The sequence below is a fragment of the Nothoprocta perdicaria genome, unplaced genomic scaffold (genome assembly GCF_003342845.1).
Source record: "Nothoprocta perdicaria isolate Ctin4 unplaced genomic scaffold, notPer1 scaffold_91, whole genome shotgun sequence".
In the NCBI taxonomy this organism is placed as follows: domain Eukaryota; kingdom Metazoa; phylum Chordata; class Aves; order Tinamiformes; family Tinamidae; genus Nothoprocta; species Nothoprocta perdicaria.
The window spans coordinates 1523344-1539725 of record NW_020456210.1 but is presented as its reverse complement, the minus strand read 5'-3'; the positions used below and the strand labels follow the sequence as shown (position 1 = coordinate 1539725).

Genomic DNA, 16382 nt, shown 5'->3' with positions numbered 1-16382 from the left:
GCTTTTAATCCAATCAGCCATTTACCACAACTCATCTGCTGACATGCTGGCTTCTAATACGTCCTTCTGTATTACAGGGAGCTAGGGTGCTGTCCATAGTAGGGTGTCAGTAGAGGCTGTATGTGTTCTCATGAGAGAACATGTAGTACTTAAGATACAGTTGTACTATTACACTTATATATTTGAATGGTAAAGTGATGTCTGATGCAAAAATCTTTCTTAGATTGTGATATATTGTAAGACTATTCTCTACAACAGAAGACTGTTAATCCTGGAAGCAATTTTAGATGTGGAAGAAGGCTGTTATTTGCATTTTTTTTGGTTGTTGTTTTTCAGATATTTTTCATTCAGTGAAGCATAGCTGTGTAATTTGCAGTCATGCAAAAGTTCAGATTTTGGGCCTTTACGTCCAAAGATGTACATTAGATTTAAGTGGGACAGTCACATAGACACAGCACCCCACCAAAGAGATAATCCTAAAGTGAGAACGCTGTGAGAATGATAATCTGCTGTGGATTAAGCAAATCTCTAAATACCAGACATCAGGAGGAGGCTTGCTCGTGGGTAGTTTATCCCACATTTAGCTGACCATGAGGTGTTCATACAGCTTCCCAAAACATGGGGGGTGTCCCCGTCCTTGAGTCTGCGTGCGCTTCCCTACCAGCAGTGACTGCAGCAGCATCCCTGAATCAGAGGAACTGGCTGCTTGTCCTTTCCCATGGTCAGCCCAAAAGGAGATCCTCACTTCTGCTGCTAGACTTCCACCTCTAACTTAGCACTCATCAATGTAAAGACACCCGGGGGACTGAATGTGCAATGACTTTGCCCTCTCCCTGTGTGCGAGGCTTGTGAGCAGCAGGTAGCACTGACTGCTGTGCTTTTCCTGGAGAAGGAATAGCCTCTTGTCTTAATTTTAGCAATCATTTTCTTAGTCCAGTTGGACTGTTTGAGGTTTTTTTTTTTTATGTAACTTCTAATAAATCTTTTGGGATGTTATTTGGGGAGAAAAAGATATATCAGTGAAGGGTGCTGTAAAGTTTTCATTGCCAATTATTTAGGAAAACCTACATAACTTAATGTGATCGTCCCAGAACTCGTGCAGATGAAGTGTGATGAGGTAGAGGCTGTAAGCCTTTTATGACCGTGAGTTTGCAATCATTGCATTACTTATGTAGATCTTTCCAAACATGTGGCTATAAAACTTAAAGGCATGCCCTACTGTCATGTGCTTTATTTCAGCCATTTGTTTTCCATCTTTAATCTTCCTATGCTTTTTCACTTTTAAAATATTGCACTTATTGTGGAAAAGCGTATACTTGGTTAATGCTTAAATCTTGAAGTATTTTTTAATAGGTCCATATTAGTACTTGAAAGTGAGAGGCACTTTTATGCCAGCTTACAAGATAGTTATCGTGGCTGCATGTCTGGTAGCAATTAGTAGCAAGGAGCCTCTGCTCGGCACAGCTGAGTTAGCTGCTACCAGCAGGAACAGAAACATTTGACATTTTCCAAAGTTCAGAGAGGACTGCAGGCACAGTAACCCATAAAGTTACCTTTAAAGACATCTTCTTCTGCTTCTGTCATGTCTACAGGAATAAAACAAACAAATATATAACTTTCAAATTCAAGATTACAGATTTACGTACTACAAGGGACTTACTACACTGGTCCCCACGGTTGTTGCCATCTTGCAGTTGGATGCAATATATACAAGTATGCTAAAACGTTCCCCTAGCATGAGGAAACAGGGTTCATTGGAACCATATACACATTCACGGACCCCTTTTAATGCCGTGAGATTCCTGGCAAGGGCAGTTTCCCTGGCTGTAAAGCTTCAAACCCATCAAGAAGCCAAAAAGTGGTACCGTGTTTCTTGCCACAGCCATCACTGAATTGGAAACCCCAACAAGTTTTAAGTGAGATTTTGAGATCCCTCTGATATTTTATATAGCCTTAGCAGAGAGCTCTTATTGCATACTTTGGAAAGAATATTTTCATATCTGCTTTTCATTCCTGTTTCTGTTTTGTTGGTTGTTTTTTTGGGGGGTGGATGTGACGGATGGAAGTCATTAATGGTCACTTGTAAGAGTCCATATAATGAAAATATTTATTAGGCTGCTAAAATGCACAAATAACCTTGAACTAACTATACCTTAACTATCTTCTCACAAATATTAATTTGACAATGTGAATGAAAATCTTAACTATCCTAAAACTCAAAATAAATGCTGTAAGGCCTTTGAGATTTCTGAGTATAGTACCAAGAAAAAAATATGAAAGTTAGAGATGTCTATCCCCTTGCTGCAGAGAAGGAATGGACAGCTAAGTGATGGGAGAATTGCAGCTAACAAGTGGAATGATTATTATATGATCTTAAGAGAAGGAGAAATGCACTTTTCTGAGTTTTCACACACCAAACTTAGAAATTTCTGGAGGATGGAATTGAGATCTGATACTAATAGCTTGGAATTCATCAGATCTACTCATATTTTGAGCCTTTGAAGTGCTGTAAGTTGGAGAAACCCATATTTCACCTGCAGCACTAAAGCTGGGGGCCAGATATAGAATAGATTTTTAGCATTTAACTTTGGATATGAACTTATTTTACGCAGTACATATAGAGGAAATGGTAAGGAATGAAGATTTTGAGTAAGTACACAGTTCTTACATAGGGCTTTTTTTAAAAAAAAAAAAAAAAGTGAAAATTCACAGTAATTTAGATAAGACAGTTGTTTCAGAGTCAATTCAAACCTGAAAGAAGGTTTGCTGGGAAAACAAACTCATGAGTTTTGCTTGAGAAGTGAAACTTTTGCAACAGAATTGTTAATGAATTGTTATCACTAAATTTATGTCATAATTCAGATTTTAGACTAACTAGGGGAGAACAAAGGCCTCAAAGTGAAGGAAATAAACAAGGGAAACCTCTGAGATCTCTCTACCTCCATGCTAATAATATCTGTAATGTAAAAAGACAGTTTTTTCCCACACTTAAAATACTCCACATTTAAAATACCCCTTTAGATAAGCCATGGAAGTTTTATCTAGCTCTTTGTAGCTACTGCAGGCAGAAAGAGGTCTTGAAGGAATTTAGAGGTGCAGAAAGCAGTGAGATAGATTTTCAGAATTCTAGGCACTGGAGGAGTGTCATTGTAATATAATATATGATTACTTGCATGATATGAATAGGAATCAAAAAAAAATTTAGTTTTATGCACAGCACTTCTCATAGTGCTGTGGTTTCCAGAGTGCATGGAAACAATGCTAAAATACACTTTCAGGGGGAGATTGAAGTGAAGGCGCAGTGTGCTGCCGCCGTAGGTAGTCACACAGGATCTCCAATGTTGCTTTCATCTTGTTCTGCAGTGCAGCCTCCCAGAGCGAGAATACAGGAATCGGGAAAATAGGGAAGCAGCTGTCTGCATGTGTCACGGGAAGGGCTCCCCAGTCTCTCTAAGCAAACCCACAGCTCTTTTTGCTCACCATCTCTTTAAACACACAGGTTGATAAGACAGGGAAGGTAGCTCGACATGCATTACGCAGCCAGCCTCACATACCTGTTGGCAGGCCGTGAACGCGCTCAAGCTGATGAGAGGAAGGCCTCCTTCTTCCTTGCATGCAAGCCCAGATACGTGCTTTGCTGCTAGCAGCAGCACCTTGCTGTGAGATGCTCCCAAAAGCCCCTCGGAATCAGCCTGAAAAGCAGATGAGGTTGTGGCTCCTATTCCCTTAGTGCCTTTAAAAAACCTGTTGTCCATGCCTCAATCTTAACCCAAGCAGGATTCAGGGGTGTTCTGAGGTTTTTGGGGTGGGGGACCAAGCAGATTTGCTTTGAACTATGTTTTTGCATTATACTCTGCAAGCGGATGCTTTCTGTTTTCTTATATATCATAACTATTTATGCACCATTATCCTAAACGGAATTTAAGAGCAATGTCTCCATGACTAGGTTTATGGTACAGATCAGTTTTATTGAAGAGCAATGAAATCTCTGCTGCCGGCGTATGAATGTCTTTCCCCCTGCTCTGCTCTCTTTTATAGTGTCTTTAGCCTCTAGCACCGTTGGTTTGGCCGGGCAGGTTGTGCACACAGAGACCACAGAAGTAGTGCTGACAGCTGACCCCGTTGTAGGGTTTGGGATACAGCTCCAGGGTAGCGTGTTTGCTACAGAGACCTTGTCTTCTCCGCCCCTCATTTCCTATATCGAGTCCGACAGTCCGGCAGAAAGGTGAGATTCCCTCAGACAACTTCCAAGCGCGTTTTGGTGAGCATTCCTCCGGGTGTTTGGCGCTGGTTGTTTGGAACTGGTGATAAATTGCAGAGCCTTGCTCAGTGGAAGGGTGGCATGTAATAAACTGTCTGTTCTGACAAGAATATTTCATATTCCTGATGAGCTGTGAGAAAAATGACAAGCACCAGTGCCTTGATCATCCAGAGTCCTCCAGCAGGAGATTGGAAGTTATATTCATTAGAGAGGGAAAAAAATCATCTACTTCTCTGAAGTCAAATAGTAATAATTCAGTGTGCCATGGGGGAAAGCCTGCTCTGCTTCTGCTCAGCTTTAGTATGTATGAAACCTTAGGAAATACTGGAGTTTTGATTTGCTAGCTGTTTCATTGCAGCATTTCTCTTGCACTTATATGCTTGTGTATCTTTTTAATCACAGCATGAATTCATATGGAGCAACCATAGTTGTGCATGCAGCTGCTAGTTGCCACTGCAGAGCTACAGCATCTGTAGCCAGGGTCAGAGACCATGGTGATGGCCATGGATGGGGTGCAGGAGCCAAGGCTGGGGTCTCGCTGCCCACGCTGGGAGTGTTGATGGTGCCAGAGGGGCTGCACAGGATTGTGTTGCCCTTCAGTAAATCAGCGCGTGGGTAAATTCTTGAACTGATGTATTATTCTTTTTTAAGGCTACATTGGGTGTTTTTAATAGTACTGGTCTGGATAATGTGCATGTCTAAAGATTGTTTGTTGTGTTGTTGTGTACCGAGGTGTGGGGTCCTGCAAATCGGAGACAGAATAGTGTCAATAAATGGCATCCCGACCGAAGACAGCACGTTTGATGAGGCCAATCAGCTGCTCAGGGACTCCTCTATCTCCAACAAGGTCACTCTGGAAATAGAGTTTGACGTTGCAGGTATGAACATATTATCATTCTGGCTTCTAGAGAAAAGAAGGAATAAATTCCAAATATATTGTGATTGTTAGGCATCCGGGATAGGGACTTTCTTCTCGCAGGCACCACTCAATTGTGAGGTGAGCTGTCTGATGAGGGTGCCTTTTTGTGCTGCTCATTGTGCTTAGCCCTGCGCTGTGGTTCAGAACACAAGTAGAAATGACAAGTCCTGTAGAAAGACCTGGTGACAGTCTTCCCTCTGAGTTATTTCTGGACTTATTTCTGCCCTGACATAGGAATATTTTGCTAAGCCAAGACAAATCCTCTACAGGGAAGTTAATGAAATGTTTTACTATACAGAAAAGCATTATAGAAGAGCAGACAAGCAAAAAAATTCTTCAGAGTTTTGCTTACAGTACCTTTAACCAACAAGCTAAATAAAGAAATAGAAATAGAGCCAATAAAACCTGGAAAATCATTGTTAATGTCGTTGGTGAATCTTTAAGATTACTAATGCCTTTCTCCCATTTCCCCTGTAATGCTTTTAAGTATATAGATGCACCTATAAAATCACATATTATGTAAATCAAATGAGCACACCCTGTGCATGTGCATTACCCAACCCACTATGTAAATAGGAAAAACTTTTATGACTTCTGTGCTGACCTGACAATAGCTCCTTTGAAGTAAGAGCATTATCAGATGTTCTCTATTTTGCACAGTGTAATTGCTATTAATGGTGTTATAAGCCTTGATGTCAAATGGAGGCAAAAGATTCTTAGTGTAGTAATTCTAAGTGATGTTTTATTATGCCAGTGTCTACAATAACATAAAATTAGGCCAAACGCTATACATTCTTTTGGATATGTAGGAAATGGAGGAAAACGTAGCAAATAGAAAGTAAGAAAACAAAATAATGAGAGTGCCGTTTAAACAAGTCTCAAGCCGCAAAGGACGAGGAGGTTTGTGTTTCAGTCTCTGCATTTATTCATGTTGCTCCCATTTGCTTCAAGAGAGCAGACCTCAGCTCAGAGTTAGACCCTCCTGCAGGGGTAGGTTCTCGTGCTTACACTGCCACAATTTCAGCTGGATTCTCTTCAGGCCAAGGCCCAAATCTGGGCCAGCAGCAATGCCAAGTGTCAGATGCAAATGCAGTGCTGCGTGTTCAAGTGGTTTCTGCCTCAGCCAGCACCAGACACTTCTTCATTAGTAATGTTTGATTCTTTTTCTTCCCAGGAGATGTAAAATCCATGGCAGTTAACTTAGTGGACATTTCGAAATGCATTAGTCCTACAGCAATAAAGGCCTAAAATCCTTAAGACTTGATTTTCTGTCCTTTTAATTAAAATCTATCTGCGAGCACGAAAATTTTCATGAGTGCTTACAGAAATTACGCGTGAGCTGAAAACCTGCAGTCTCAGCTGTCTGGTGGCCCATGCAATCTCCATAAATTCAGTTAAGCCTTAAAAAAATTTGACTTACCGTGAAATTGCCAATAGAGGTATAAATCATATTTCATATGTCCTACTTCTTTCACTTCAGCATGTATGTTTTGACTGTGGCTATGTTCCTGATGTGATTTAATTAATTTTCACATACAGTTACATTTACTCGGGATTGCTGTGTCTCATAATCTAACATTTTCTAATTTCTTTTTAATAGAATCAGTTATACCAAGCAGTGGAACATTTCATGTAAAGCTACCAAAGAAGCATAATGTGGAACTTGGCATCACCATTAGTTGTAAGTGAAAGTGCTTATTTTAAAAACTGCATTTACAGGATAATCTACAGCTAAGTACAGCTAAGACCTGTCTATGCTGGGATGGGTACTGAAACCTACCCCAAATTCCTGCTGATAATTCTGTTATTGAAAACTATCAGTGTCCACTAAAAACTAGTGGACTGGACTGGTTCTCATGCAGTTTCCATGGGAGTCTCCTTTCTCTAAGATTTTCAGATTGCTGAAGAGGATAAGAAGGGCATGTACTTGTCTGAGGCCAGAATCTGGCCTTCCTGGAATTAGTGTTCTGTTACGGTTGTGTCTTTTCTTAGACTGTTAGTCGTTTGGGATTTATTCATATGCATTGGGTGGAGATTGTCCTTTGACTTACATTTTCAAAGCTTTTCCCACCACAAAGAAATAAAACTTATCAAAAGTACAACACTCAGTTACTTCCAAGGAACAAATGAGAGACACTGCAGACCTGTTACACAGGGGTGTTAAATACCTGATTGAAAAACTGTTAGGCTCTGAAAAAAATGGTTCTTGAAGCAAAATCATAGGTCTGGATATACTCGTGCAAATAAAAGTATTGGAAAATAAGAAAAACTATAGAGAGACTGCTTTATTTGAACAGTAATTTTGGCATCTGTAATGGTCTGTGGGATTCTGGTAGAAATATTGTCTTCCTATTAATTTAGTTAATATTTGATTTTGGAGTTCAGATACCTAGTACTTTTTTTGTCTGGTGGTAATAAACATTGAATGGAAAGTTAATGTGTTTGGTATGTATATTTAGCACTCTCAAACTCTGCAAACCTTCCTTTCTTGTAACTTAATTTCTTTTGGTTACTGCTTTATGTTCAGAGGACCACCTAGTTGGTGTTAGCTCTACTCTTCTGAATAGGCTGCAGTATATTTAATATGTAATATATAATAATCCCACCATTGAGTAGCATTTAATATATATGAACTGGGCCTAAGATTGTTTAACTGTTTGTTTTTAAAGAATTTATACTAATAATGGCAACTTTGCAAATTTTGCTTAGTAAAAGTCTTCAATTACATCTTTTCATGTTTGCTTTTCATCACTCTGCTTTGTTCTAATTTATGCCCTAAATGAAGCAGTGTGATTGGAAAAAAAGTGAGTGTTTTTAAATTCATTTTGTCAAATTTTTGTCAGGACATTGTATTTGGTGATGCAACTACAATGATTTGCGTCCCTAGGTACCTGGCTGGAACAGTTAAAATATCGTGGGTTTTAAAATTAAGTCATTCAAAGATATCCTTACTGTAACGAACTGTATCACCTTGCTTCATAAGTCATCTCTCTGAAGTTAATGGGACTACTGGTAGGAATGTTAGGATCTCCAAGCAGAGCCAGCTTAGATCTCTGGCCTTTTTCCGCTGAGTTTTGAAAATATCCAAGGATAGAAGTTGCACAGTCTCTCTGTGCTCATGCTCTTTGCATCTAAGTTGCACTATTTTTTAATACCAGCAAATGCTAGAGCAGTATCTCTCTTCTTCCTTCTCTCACTGTCCCCAGTGTAATTCTGTCATCTGGATCCATGAGGTGAATCTCGGGGAATTTTTGCCTGTTTGTGGTCTTTGCAAGTGGAAGTTTGTTGTTTGACAGGGACAGTTCCTTAGTGGTTTTTTTTTTTTTTTAATAACTTAGAAACTGCATGTAAAAAATGGAGAGTTGAGGCTGTACAATGTCACTTCCTTGGGTTAATTAATTAGACTGTGTTTTTGTCGACCTGCACAGGCGAGTAGTCCTTGCTCGCTGGGACTCTTGCTTCCCTGCTTCCCAAGGAGAGATGGAAGTGGCTGTGTAGCCAAGAGGGCTGATGTCTCCAGTGCTCCTGCTTCCTTTTGGGTTTGGATGGAGCTTGCATAATGGATGAGGTGGAGGACTGCAGAAAGCAAGAGGAGGTGATCTCATGGTCAAGATAGTTTAATGCTACCCTGGAGAAATTACTTTTCCGAGCGACAGAGTTATGTTGAGATGCTAGTCATTCCATAGGGGAGATGAAACAAAATCCACAAGTGGCTGCTTGATTTTTCTCAGGAACCATTGAGATCCTTGGATCAGATTTGCTGAAATGCTTAGCATATGCAGCAATAGTTGAAAATACAAGTAGTTGTCATTTGAACATAGATGTTATTATTACTCATTACAAACTATTGTGAAAAAATAGAATCTCTAATTGCTCACCCAAATTAGCCATACTTTGACCTAAATGTTCCCATACGTCATTTCTTCATCTATTGAGTAAGGCTAGTAATGTTCGGTCTTATAGGAGACAGCCTGTTCACTAGGATGCAATCCTAGTCTATGATCATGTGCCGTATGAAAGCTCAGGAGGAAATCAATTATTTTCTCTCTGCAACACAGCTCAAATAGTTGCAGTAAGGATGTCACGAACACTGAAGTGCATGAATAAAACTCTGTGGACTATCTGCTTTTTAAAGGCTTGTGAACATGGGGGTAGGTGGGTTATTTCACATAGCATTGTTTGCTGCCTAGTCTTTCTTTAGAACTAGAGGAAATGGTCACAAGCTGAAGCACCAAAAGTTCTACAGGAACTTAAAAAAAAATTCTTGGCATCGAGGATGAGAGAGCCCTGGAACAGGCTGCCCAGAGAAGTTGTGGAGTCTCCTCCTTTGGAGATCTTCCAAACCCGCTTGGACGCAGCCCTGTGCCCCGTGCTCTAGGTGACCCTGATTGTTTTCAGTCATTCTCTTAATTTTTATGAAAGTCGCTTAATAAGAAGGATCCAGAATAATAACAAATAGGACAAGAACAAGTGGGCTCAAGTTGTACCAGGCAGGGGTTCAGGTTAGCTATTAAGAAAAAATCTGCATGGAAAGAGTAGTGAAGCATTGGAACAAACTGTCCAGGGAAGTGGTGAAGTCACCGTCCCTGGCACCTGGCAATGTTCAAGAAACGGGTAGATGAGGCACTTAGGGCCATGGTTTAGCAGGCCTGGTGTTGAAGGCCTTATGGTTGGACTCAATGATCTCGAAGGTCCTTTCCAACCATAATGATTCCATGATTCTATGATCTGAGTATCTAGATTTTCAAGTGCGGGCATTGCACAGCAGGTAACACATAACAGCAGACATTTAGGTATAACCTAGAAGGTAAAAACATAGCACTTAATAGAAATTTCATCAGAATTAAACTGCACATTTGTAAGAACATGCTAACTGGCGAGACAAATCTGAAGTTTTAGTAAATCACAAAACCGTGTCATATAATTAAGACGTGTTGCATGTATGGAAGTATGAGAAACAATCTGAAAATTGTACAGCTTGCAGAAATTTATTTTCTGTTCTCTAAGTTGCAACATATGTCTTTTCAGAAAGTGTGTTTTTTGGACAAAGTTCTCAAATTTCTTGGAAATCTTTGTACCTCTGTCTTCTGGGTTTTCAAGACAGCGTGTGGGAAATACAGCTATTTAGCAGCAGTTAAACAGTTCCTTTGTAAATTCAAAGGCTTTTCTGGCCAGGACAGCCAAGATTAACCAGGATCTGTTAGAATTTTACTTGAAATGTTGCCATTTTTAATGCATCTTCTGGTTGTTGTAGGAGAAGATCTGTCATTTTCCACCAAACAGAAGACTCATGAGCTGCTAAAGTTACTGACATCTGATACCGATTGCTGTGTCAGATCTTCAGTACAATCTTCTGTCAACAAATGCATGAAACTTCTCAAAATACAGTGCTAAATGAAGCTGCTCCAAGAAGTGTTCTTCTGGAAGCAATCAGTCCTTATCGTCTTCTCCCTGTGGTTTTCTGGGGTAGTGAACTGCTTCCCTTCCAGCCAAAAGTCAAGGAAAATTGCTGACTGGCAGCGTGGATGGCTAAGCAGAGCTGTCTCATTGAAATATGTCAGATGTCTCAGCACAAACCATTAACTTATTGCAACAATTGGCATCATAGAGCAGAGACACCTTTTAACCATGATGGATAAATAGCAAGTGGAAGGTTATGTCAGATATCTCCTGAAAGAGATGTGCAAGGAGGGGATTGGCAGTAATCTGACTGTTGCTGGCATTGCAGTGTCTCTCCAGTACAGAGCAAGGAAAAATCCACAGTACTTAAGGCTCTGCACTAGTTTAGAGGAGCAATTTCTCATCAAAAGGGCCACCAGTTTATTTCAGCGGGAACAATGAGTGATGTTGAAGTGAGCAGCCATGCCATGGGAGCTACATCTGTGCAGAGTGCCAACTGCATATCAACCACTGTGTTTCTTAGCTCTCCATAGCATCTCATTTGTTGTGAAGGAGCTGTCCCCTTTCTCACTCTATAAGAACCATCTTCTTTCCTCTGTCTTAAGCACTAGAGACAAGGGTGGATGTAAAGGATTTGGTCTCCTCAGTAGAAATGTGACCAAACAGCTCTGTTGATCAGGGCTATAGAAAAAGATGGTTTATGTTTGACAGAAGCTCCACATCAGTAGTTGTGCTGAAAGTTTCTTCCAACAAAAGTCCTCCTGTGTGTGTTGTACCTACACAACATATTATTATATATCACTGCAATTTTACCATGATACCTTTGCATGGTTCAGTCCTAGCGTAACCCTGAACACAAACATGTCAGGTTGAATTGATTTTGCAACAGTCACCTTAATTCTAGTAATTTCTACTTTTTAGGAGTTTAAAATCTTACTGCTTTTGTTTGTTTTTATGTGTGTTTGACATAAGGGGGAATAAATAAATACAATTATATAAAGTGTATGAAATACTGATTTACATTGATAATTAGTCCATGTGAATATACACAAATAAAAAGAGATACTTGTATATTCTTTATTGCAGCTCCATCCAGTAGAAAACCAGGGGACCCTCTAGTTATTTCCGATATCAAGAAAGGAAGCGTTGCTCACAGGTGAGATATTCAAGCTCCCAGGAGAAATGTATTTCCGTCATATAGCCAGTAAGACTCAACTCAAACTGAGGGAGCTTGCAAGAGACATTTACTTTGCACATGCTAGTTACAAGTGACATAGCAACCAAGTAAGAAACAGTTTAGAAAAATGTACGTTGTATGCTAATATCTTCTAAAACATCTTGATTTAATAACTTGCTAGTATTTGATATAAGCCTGTTTGTTTGTTCACAGAACCGGGACTCTAGAACTGGGTGATAAGTTGCTTGCAATCGATAACATTCGGCTTGACAATTGCTCAATGGAAGATGCTGTCCAGATCCTTCAGCACTGTGAGGACCTGGTAAAGCTAAAGATCCGCAAAGATGAAGATAATTCTGGTATTAGCAATCAGCCTACTACAAATTATGTGTATTTTCAAGTTTTTTTTTGGATATTTGGTTAATCTTTTGCATTTAGAGAAATGACTATTATTAAACATTCCTGATTTTTATGATGCTAATTAAAATATGTCAAACAAAATCAAGGGTTTTTAATTTTTGAGATTATCTCAGTGACTGTCTTGCCTTCAAGAGCAGTGCTGCAAAAGGAGGTCTTCTGTATTTTGAAAAGCAGTTTCCCTGCAGATGTAGCCACATAAGATTGATCTTTCTCTTAAAAGCATATTGAAATGTTCTCTGCTTTTAAGACTGGAATCATGGATAGCAAAGCATGGTCCTTAGGCCTCAGTTCTCCCCCAGAGTGGTGATGCTTAGGCCATAATCATATAAACTTGACTTCAGTATGACAGTTCACATGCTTAAAGGTAAGTAGCACTTTACGTGCTGTGCTGGATAGCTGATAGGGGAGCAATGTATGATCAACCTGACGGATTCGCTGAAACTGCCATCATTTTGCACACTTATAACTATTAATATTCCTTTTTATTCCTTTATTCCTTTTAATACTGATTTTATTCCTTTTAATAGTAATTTTACGGAATCCATAGGAGAAAAATTTTACCTGAAGATAATAAAGCAATTTCTGTTATGCATTCTGGCAAGAAAGGAAGCCTGATAATTATAACTGCTGTTATTACTGCTATTTATATTATGGTATTACATAAAGGTATGAACTATAGATTCACTTGTCTTAAGCTCTGCACAGTCTCACAGCAAAGAGGCGCTGCCTGTTGCAGCTTATTATTTAAGGAGATTAATCAAATATAACTGTCGAAATGCTGCTTAGAATTGCACTCAGATGCTTTTAATTGATAGAAATCTTTTCTACTTCTGAAAGCAAACAGAAAATATCTCCTCAGTATAATCATGCAGGCAAAGGAGGATGCATCTAGCATCTAGTGAAAATTAGCTTTCAGAGATAGTTTTTATGCAGCAAGATGCATGGTTATTGTGGACTTCGATGTTGTAGTTAGGCCCTGGCAGGTGAGGAGGAGGAATGTTTTTCAGTTCACAGTCCTTCCAGGACAGCTTTTTTTCCATTGAAGTTGATACATATTTTCTGTTATCTCCACTGAAGTGTGGATTTTAGTCTTTATCCCCATGGAAGACATCTTCCATCTCTTAGATACTGCACACGAGGGTAGATGATAGTGCAGATTTTAGTCTGTGTGGGATTCTTATTCCATAGGATACAAACGAGTATTGCTTATTTAATGGTTACAGTATGTATGTGTCAGTACCTCTGTACCACGATTCTCATACAAGCACAATATCTTATCCAGAGAGGACTGATGTATCTGAGCATATTAATTTCAACTAGTCAGAGACCTACTAAACAATATTATCTGCACAAGTGGTTCTTGCAACAGCTGAGTAACTGCCAGAGCATAATTAAAAGTGTTTAAAGCAGATTTCAAACATTTGAGTTCTAAAATGAAAGTGTCCCTTGAAACAATTTAAAAAATAAAAATTAAAAAGAGTGGCAAAGCAGTAGCAAAGGTGTAACAAAAAGTGCACTTCATTTAAAATCAGTTTTAATTGTATTTGCCACTTACGAATGCCTGACTGATTTTTCTCACAAAAAGAGCAACTGTGCTTCCCTTACAGCACAAATGATTAATAAGTTCCCCAAGAAGAGAAAAGCCCTATGCTAACAGATGGATAGGCATGGAGCACTCCAAAACAATTTCTAATTACAGAGTGAGATTAAGATTTTAACTTTTTTAACCTCTCATGATATCCTTTTTGAGAAGGGCAGACAGAGAGGAAGGCTTTCTGCCTCCCTCTCTCTCCATCTTTAAAAGTTTTTCTTTTGATATTTATTTCAATGTATTTTGAGCTGCTTTGAGCTGTTCCTTCTGTTTTTCCTTCCTCTGCACTCTCTCCTTTTCCTCACTGTGCCAGACAGTTGTCTATAATTCAAAGCCCTGTTCCTCATACCAAACCTGCAAGCAGAGTCATGGCAGAGTAATACATGTCAAGTGCTCCCTCGGGCTCTGCACTTTGGTCTGTATTGATGACATATTCTGAAAAGCAAGAGACCAGTGGGCAGAACAGACACACTTCAGCGCAGGGAATCTACTTTTGTTAAATGTGGCTTCAAATAATTATCCACATTTGCACTACTATGAGAAAGGAAAAAAAAAAAAAAAAAAAGGAGATATGACAAGACATGAGACTCTAAAAATATATGATAACTGATTACATGCCTTCCACAGGTGGAAATAATGTTTTCAATAGAAAGCTCAATTCTCCTTTTTTTTTTTTTATTTTTCCTGACAGCTTCCCATTCTGAGGCTGATTTCATCTCCTGATTAACCTAATGACTGCCATGCTTTTTAAAATATCTGAATTCTTAGTCTTCGTGGCAAATCTAGTTTTTATTTATTGTGAATTCAGGCCACATATGTTCTTAAACATGAAGCCTTCTTGCTGCCTGGCAAAATGGCTGAAGATAATAGCACAGCAATTTGACATTTGTGGTGTTATATCATTCATTTTGTTAACTAGAGCTACCCAGAAGAAACACGTAATGTAGCAGTCTCCCTTTCAGTCATTGACTGAGATCTATGAACTTTCAACATTAATGTGGCAGGGCTGCTGCATGATTAATATCTTCTTATTCCCTTACAGCTGATAAGAGAGGAGCATCAGGGTTGTGTCGACACTTAGCAAATACCAGCTATTGCATTTTCAATTAGTTTGGTCATTTACTTTCACTCATTCTGTTAAGTGCTGAAATGTGTGCATGCCACAATTGTCTATGTAAATATTATCAATGGGAGATGTCAAAGGATTTGTCGTTGATCCATAATTGGTCTGACAGGCAATCAAAGAACTGCCACTTTATCTGCTGTACCGTGGCAGCTTCCTTGCTACCCCACTGTGTAGGGTAGGGTCTGGGACATTTTTTGGAAATAGCACATCAGGTAAAGCGTAGTCCTTGTCGAGGGCCCGGAGCCTGTTGATAATGCCCCAAGTAGGAATCCAAGGCCAACACGAGGTGGGAATGTTCCTCGCTGAATGAATACTGCCAATTCTTTTTCTCTCCTTGAAATGTGTATGATTTGTTCTATGTGGATAGCAAGTAGGAAGCAGAAGGGAGCAAGGGTAGGTGGAATGTGTAAAGTTTGCTGCAGTTTGGAAGCAGAGAAAATAGCTTAAAAATTAGCTTAGCGTAACTCCACTGCTATGCTAAAGTACCATGTTCAACATTAGAAGAAAACAGCTCTTCAAATCTTCCCTGGTGATGCAGGTTTCTTAATTTTCATTTTAGAATTGTACTTTCTACTTAAGCAAAATAGGGAGCATGTAGATGACTCCTAACTTGTCTCAGGTTAGTGCTAATAGCATTTGCTCAATAGTCATCCTAGATATTTTCCACACTCGTTGAGCCATTTGGAATGACACTACCCAAAGATCTAGGAAAAGCTGCCTGCCAGTGTTGGAATACCAAAATCATAAGATGGACAAAGAAGCTTTTACAATTTTGATCTGCAGAGAGAGCTGACATTTAAAACTTCAAAATACCCTCTCACAACTGGAAGCTATTACAGTTGTTTGCTCTACTACTCTGATACTTTCAGATAATATGTAAAGAACATGCACTATATTGATTAATTTTGCTGCAACACCTGTTAAGGTATTGTTTAAGGAAAAGTAAATTGCATTTAGATTAGCTGTTCTTCTTCTCCATTCTTCTCCATTTCTGGCTACTATTTGGTGAGACCAAGATTTGGCAATAATGCAAATGAAATCAAAATGATCATTTTATTTTTATATCAAATATTTTATTATATTTAATGATCATTTATTGTTTTCATTTACCTTAGTTGATAAACACAGAATTCAGAAGCTATTTTGGTTTATATATTTTACGAAAACTCAAAACTTGTCCATCAGAAACATGGCATATATTCCAGGTTTTTCCCGCTGTTAGTTTAAATAAGCTTGTTTCTGAAACTTCTAAATTCTCCTTGATTTCAAATGCCCTCCATTCAAGTCAAGGAACAGAAGAACAGTTGTGACATGCAATAAAATATCCTGAGTTACATTTTAATGGCAAGCAAGCTATCAAGATTTTAAACAAAGTAAAATTCACTTCTGCTAGAATGAGAGGAATTTTGCTATTGATTTCAATATAATCAGATTCTGGCAACAGAAAGAGATTGCACGAGAGAGATTTGTCTCTGAACATAAACCAGT

At 39.0% G+C, this 16382-nt stretch overlaps 1 protein-coding gene across 1 annotated transcript in view; it reads left to right on the top strand.

Annotated features, from left to right (window-relative positions):
* GRIP1 (glutamate receptor interacting protein 1) overlaps positions 1-16382 on the top strand; it is a 147026-nt gene that overhangs the window by 109678 nt on the left and 20966 nt on the right. Inside the window, exons 10-14 of the mRNA XM_026052775.1 lie at positions 4039-4225; positions 4994-5139; positions 6781-6861; positions 11667-11736; positions 11971-12116. Coding sequence (XP_025908560.1) covers positions 4039-4225; positions 4994-5139; positions 6781-6861; positions 11667-11736; positions 11971-12116 — 630 coding nt within the window. The remainder of the gene's footprint in view (positions 1-4038; positions 4226-4993; positions 5140-6780; positions 6862-11666; positions 11737-11970; positions 12117-16382) is intronic.